At 44.5% G+C, this 6,614-nt stretch overlaps 1 protein-coding gene across 1 annotated transcript; it reads left to right on the forward strand.

The window, feature by feature from the left end:
• Positions 1-3,890: 3,890 nt before the first annotated feature.
• LOC134319163 (calponin homology domain-containing protein DDB_G0272472-like) lies at positions 3,891-5,943 on the forward strand. Its single transcript, XM_063000188.1, has 3 exons — positions 3,891-5,335; positions 5,419-5,559; positions 5,664-5,943. Exons 1-3 carry the CDS (start codon positions 3,907-3,909, stop codon positions 5,822-5,824), a joined length of 1,731 nt encoding a protein of 576 aa, XP_062856258.1. The 5' UTR covers positions 3,891-3,906; the 3' UTR covers positions 5,825-5,943.
• The last annotated feature ends 671 nt before the right edge of the window (positions 5,944-6,614 follow it).

Raw genomic sequence — 6,614 nt, forward strand, 5'->3', positions numbered from 1 at the left:
AGGTGCTAGGTGGCAAAGTAACATCCACATGGATGGCAGGACCCGAGGTTTCCCAGCAGAACGTCGCCCAAAGCATCACACTGCCTCCGCCGGCTCGCCTTTTTCCCATAGTGCATCCTGGTGCCGCGTGTTCCCCAGGTAAGTAAGTAAGTAAGTAAGTAAGTAAATTTTATTTATAAAGCACTCTTAAAACAACTTACGTTGACCAAAGTGCTGTACATCGAATAAGCATACATAACACAACATTATATTAAAAAGTAAGAACCAAATAAAAATACAGAGTAAGATACAAAATAAAACAAATACAAATAGACTAAACAATTAAAATTAACACAGCTCCTCACTGTTCAAATGCCAGCTTATAAAGGTATGTTTTTAGGAGTGATTTAAAAACAGCGGCCGAAGGTGCTTGTCGAATATTAGGAGGTAGAGTGTTCCATAGCCTCGGAGCATAAACTGCAAGGTGATGCACACACACCCGGTCATCCACGTGGAAAACCTGATTCATCAGACAAGGTCACCTTCTTCCATTGCTCCGTGGTCCAGTTCCGACGCTTGGCGCTTTCGGTGGTGGACAGGGGTCAGTATGGGCACCCTGACTGGTCTGTGGCTATGCTGCCCCATACACAACAGACTGTGCTGCTCTGTGTATTCTGACACCTTTCTATCAGAACCAGCATGAACTTCTTCAGCAGTCTGAGCTACTGGAGCTCGTCTGTTGGATCGTACCACACGGGCCATCAGTGAGCCTTGGCCGCCCATGACCCTGTCGCCGGTTTACCACTGTTCCTTCCTTGGACCCCTTTTGATAGATACTGACCACTGCAGACCGGCATTATATACAGTCACAATTGTAAGTCGCTTTGGATAAAAGTGTCTGAATGCTGTAAATGTACGTTTGTATGATAAAACATTTTAAATATGTAAAATAGAAGATTTTTCTCTCGTGGTATCAGACTGTAAGATTTTCATTCTTGCATGTTGATGGACGTCATGCCGGGCTGGAGTGAATTGAAACTTTGAGTAAAAGAGCACAAAGCATAAGAGAAACTTTAAAATAATTTTCTAAAACCGCTCCATGTGATGTTCACACGTCGTATTCATTTCATACAAAGGTACAAACACGTCTAGAGAACTAAATTTGTCCCTTGACATTGAAACAGAGCATCCTTCACATCCATCACACCCCTCACATTCATTGTGTCTTATTTTAAACATTTATGTGCTGTGATGAAATTCTCTGCTGTCATTACTGAGTTTTGTTTTTATTTTGCTTTTATTTCACTGTGATTTCTTCATTTCTTTATTTCTGACTTTAAGACCTGAATCAATAGTTCCCTCATGATCTTTTAAATATAATTTTATTTCAAAGTTAGATATTTTACAAAAGAAAAATAGACACAATAATAATTAAATTGCTGCTGAGCAGATAACACTGATACACTGTATAGCCAAAAGTAATTGGACAACCATGTGATTGACAGACGTTCCATGTGAAAACCACTTGATATAAATCAATTTCACTCCTTTGGTCAAGATGGACGAACAATTAGACAGACAAATAGATAGAGAGATACTATAATTATAGACAGGAAGATCGACAGACAGACAGACAGGCAGACAAATAGATAGATTGACTATAATGACAGACAGACAGACAGACAGACAGACAGACAGACAGACAATTATTAAATAATTATAAAGATAGACAGACAGATATGAAGACAGATGATAGATAGATAGATAGATAGATAGATAGATAGATAGATAGATAGATAGATAGATAGATAGATAGATAGATAGATAGATAGATAGATAGATAGATACTATAATTATAGACAGACAGATCGACAGACAGATAGACTATAATGTTAGATAGATAGACAGATAGACATATACAGTGTATCACAAAAGTGAGTACACCCCTCACATTTCTGCAAATATTTCATTATATCTTTTCATGGGACAACACTATAGACATGAAACTTGGATATAACTTAGAGTAGTCAGTGTACAGCTTGTATAGCAGTGTAGATTTACTGTCTTCTGAAAATAACTCAACACACAGCCATTAATGTCTAAATAGCTGGCAACATAAGTGAGTACACCCCACAGTGAACATGTCCAAATTGTGCCCAAATGTGTCGTTGTCCCTCCCTGGTGTCATGTGTCAAGGTCCCAGGTGTAAATGGGGAGCAGGGCTGTTAAATTTGGTGTTTTGGGTACAATTCTCTCATACTGGCCACTGGATATTCAACATGGCACCTCATGGCAAAGAACTCTCTGAGGATGTGAGAAATAGAATTGTTGCTCTCCACAAAGATGGCCTGGGCTGTAAGAAGATTGCTAACACCCTGAAACTGAGCTACAGCATGGTGGCCAAGGTCATACAGCGGTTTTCCAGGACAGGTTCCACTCAGAACAGGCTTCGCCAGGGTCGACCAAAGAAGTTGAGTCCACGTGTTCGGTGTCATATCCAGAGGTTGGCTTTAAAAAATAGACACATGAGTGCTGCCAGCATTGCTGCAGAGGTTGAAGACGTGGGAGGTCAGCCTGTCAGTGCTCAGACCATACGCCGCACACTGCATCAACTCGGTCTGCATGGTCGTCATCCCAGAAGGAAGCTGACGCACAAGAAAGCCCGCAAACAGTTTGCTGAAGACAAGCAGTCCAAGAACATGGATTACTGGAATGCCCTGTGGTCTGACGAGACCAAGAAAAACTTGTTTGGCTCAGATGGTGTCCAGCATGTGTGGCGGCGCCCTGGTGAGAAGTACCAAGACAACTGTATCTTGCCTACAGTCAAGCATGGTGGTGGTAGCATCATGGTCTTGGGCTGCATGAGTGTTGCTGGCACTGGGGAGCTGCAGTTCATTGAGGGAAACATGAATTCCAACATGTACTGTGACATTCTGAAACAGAGCATGATCCCCTCCCTTCGAAAACTGGGCCTCATGGCAGTTTTCCAAGAGGATAACGACCCCAAACACAACCTCCAAGATGACAACTGCCTTGCTGAGGAAGCTGAAGGTAAAGGTGATGGACTAAACCCAATTGAGCACCTGTGGCGCATCCTCAAGTGGAAGGTGGAGGAGTTCAAGGTGTCTAACATCCACCAGCTCCGTGATGTCATCATGGAGGAGTGGAAGAGGATTCCAGTAGCAACCTGTGCAGCTCTGGTGAATTCCATGCCCAGGAGGGTTAAGGCAGTGCTGGATAATAATGGTGGTCACACAAAATATTGACACTTTGGGCACAATTTGGACATGTTCACTGTGGGGTGTGCTCACTTATGTTGCCAGCCATTTAGACATTAATGGCTGTGTGTTGAGTTATTTTCAGAAGACAGTAAATCTACACTGCTATACAAGCTGTACACTGACTACTCTAAGTTATATCCAAGTTTTATTTCTATAGTGTTGTCCCATGAAAAGATATAATAAAATATTTGCAGAAATGTGAGGGGTGTACTCACTTTTGTGATACACTGTATATAGACAGACAGATAGACAGATATATAGACAGACAGACAGATAGACTACAATGTTAGATATATAGACAGACAGACAGACAGATAGACTTTATTATCATTGTAGTTATACATTAAATCTTTGGTGGCTCTAGAGCCCAACAGTGGCTGAATGGCAGAACTGGGATTTGAACCCTCAACCTTTTGGTTATAGCCCGAGGCTCCTCCCACTAGGCTCCCACTGTCCCACTCTACACTAGAGGTTACTGATACTGAGAGCAGCAGTGATGATGATCAGCATCACTCTCAGCTACATGCACACATTGTGACATCATCATGATGACATCACCACACTCCAAACCTCTGGTATAAATAGCTGCGATTCATGTGTTTGTGCTCATTTGATCTGAGACGCCGAGACAGTAAGCAGCATAAACATGTTCTCCCCTTGGACTTTTCCATCTGACGAAGACGAGCCGCACAGGCGGGTAAACGAACCGGAGAAGAAGGTAAAGAAGAGAAAATGGTGGCAGAGACGCCAGAAGGTGGAGATGCAGGACGTGGAGGGTGAGAAGGGAAATGAGGTAAAGGGTGAAGAGATGGGGCAAGGAGTGGAGCAGAAGGTTTTAGAGGACCAGGCAGACCAAACACCAAAGATGGAGAAGCAGGTGGTTCTGGGAAAAAACAAACCTGAGAAGAAAGTAAAGAAGAGAAAATGGTGGCAGAGACGCCAGAAGGTAGAGATGCCGGACGGAGAAGATGAGAAGGGAAATGGGGTGATGGTAGAGAGGGAGAGTGAAGGATTGGAGAACCAGGTTACACATGTGGAAGAGCAGATGGTTCTGGAGAACCAAACAAAAAAACTGGATGAGCCGGTGGTTCTGATGAACCAAATACAGAACCTGGAGAAGCAGGTTGCTCAGGAGAGTCAGATGGATAAATTGGATAAGCAGGCAGTTCTAGAGGACCAGAGACAGAAGCTGGTAAAGAAGATGATTCTGGTTATAGAGATAGAGATGAAGGAGGTAGAGGTGCAGGTGGTTCTGATGGACCCCATGCCAAATTTAGAGGAGAGAATAGTCCTCAAAAACGAGGCACAAAGGCTGGAGAAGCAGGTGGTTCTGATGGACCCCATGCCAAATTTAGAGCAGAAAATGGTCCTCAAAAACCAGGCACAAAGGCTGGAGAAGCAGGTGCTTCCGATGGACCACATGAAGCATGTGGAGGAACGGGTGGTTCTTCAGAACCACATGCAAAACTTGAAGGTTCAGGCAGTTCAGACAAACCCAATGGAGAAGCATAAGAAGCAGGTGGTTTGTAGAAACCAAATGCAGAACCAGGTGGTTCTGATGGTGGAACGAGACCGGCTGGTAGGTATTGGTGATTGGATAAACAAAATGGTGAAGCAGGTGAGTAACCACATGGTTTTGATGGATGGGACTGATAAACCTAAGGTGGATCTGATGGACCAGACAGGAAATTTAGAGCAGGTGGGTTTACAGGACCAGATGAAAAATCTGGAAGCACAGGTGGTTCTGAGGAACCAAAAGAATGAATCAAACAAGCGGGTGGTTCTAGTCGTGGATAGAAAGAAATTGGAGAAGTGGTTGGTCCTGATAGATCAAGTGTATAAACTGAAGCAGGGAGGTTTAGAGGGTCGCAGAAAGGAAAACAACAACCAGGTGGTTTTAAGGTACTCAAAGAACAACATGAATAAGCTGTTGGTTCAGATGTTTCAGATGGAGAAACTGGATTCAGCTCTACAGGACATGGATGAAGCACCTGAGCACCAGTGGACAGAATTGCAGGATCCAGCAGCTTTGGAGCTCATAGAGGAGCAGAACCTGGATAGAGGATGGACTGGAGGTACGTTTGAATGATTTTATAGATGGTGGTGATCTGATGAAGGTGAACGTTACAAACTGAATAAGGTTTCATTTCTCCATCAGATCCACTGAAGAACATCTCCGAGGTGTCTTCAAACAAAGCGGACCACCAGCAGCTGCAGGACGACGTTCTTGTTCCCTCCATCGTTGAAGCCCAACCTGAAGAGTCCGGGGCTCTGATGGAGACCTCGTGTGAAGATGAAGGTGGGGTTTCAATTCAGAAATACACGTTATACACACTAGGTGGAGTAACGCTGGAGTTTCCTTTAACACGTGTGTGTGTCGGCTCTGTGTTGCTTTGTGTGTAGGAGTGTCCGTGCCGGCCGATGTCGAAGTTGAGGAGAACCAGACTGAGAACCAAACGCCCAGTACCGGCTACAAAATCCTCAAAGGTTTTATCATCGGCGCTGCTGCTGTGTTGACGGTCATCATAGCCTCCCGTCGACTGCCCTCGATCTTCAACGTCTGAATGTGACGTGGTGACGATCCGGAGAACCCGGGGCGGCATGAATCACCCAATCACACGCCGGCCACCAAAAAGCAACTTTTCCAAAAGCAAAATAAAAATAAATAAAATGCATTCATGAACGTGTTGGTTGGTTTGATTTTGTGCACGTCGAAAAATAATTCCATCCCACTAGGGAACACAAGGGCGGCGCTCAGGGACCCGGTGGAATAAAATCCAGCTTGTGATCCAGCAATCGTGCTTCAATGGACAGATTACACATTGTAGGTAGTTGTAGCCTAGCGGTTAAGGAACTAGTAATCAAAAGGTTGCTGGTTCAAGCCCCACCACTACCAGGTTGTCACTGTTGGAGCAGAGAGGGTTAAGGGCCTTGCTTAAGGGCACGACAGTGGCTGCATGGCAGATCTGGGATTCAAACCCTCAACCTTTGGATTAACAGAACAAAGCTCTACCCACTAGGCTCCCACTGTGATTACTAATCAAGTTAAGGAACTTAATTAGTAATCACAAGGTTGCTTGGTCAAGCCCCTCCGCTGCCAAGTTGTCACTGTTGGAACAGACAGGGTTTAGGGTCTTGCTCAAGGGCCCCACAGTGGCTGCATGGCAGAGCTGGGATTCAAACCCTCAACGTTTTGATTGACAGTGCAAAGCTCTACCCACTAGGCTCCCACTGTGGACAGATTACACATTGCATGCAGCTGTAGTCTAGCGGTTAAGGAACTGGACTATTAATCAAAAGGTTGCTGGTTCAGGTTGCCACTGTTGGGCCCTTGAGCAAGGCCCTTAACCCTCA

The sequence above is a fragment of the Trichomycterus rosablanca genome, chromosome 8 (assembly GCF_030014385.1).
Source record: "Trichomycterus rosablanca isolate fTriRos1 chromosome 8, fTriRos1.hap1, whole genome shotgun sequence".
Classification (NCBI taxonomy): Eukaryota; Metazoa; Chordata; class Actinopteri; order Siluriformes; family Trichomycteridae; genus Trichomycterus; species Trichomycterus rosablanca.

Bases quoted from the DNA above. Each gene is read 5' to 3' on its own strand.
- LOC134319163 (XM_063000188.1), top strand. From the start codon at position 3,907: ATGTTCTCCCCTTGGACTTTTCCATCTGACGAAGACGAGCCGCACAGG. The intron at 5,336-5,418 runs GTACGTTTGAAT...TTTCTCCATCAG, and splicing joins GGATAGAGGATGGACTGGAG to ATCCACTGAAGAACATCTCC. The intron at 5,560-5,663 runs GTGGGGTTTCAA...CTTTGTGTGTAG, and splicing joins GACCTCGTGTGAAGATGAAG to GAGTGTCCGTGCCGGCCGAT.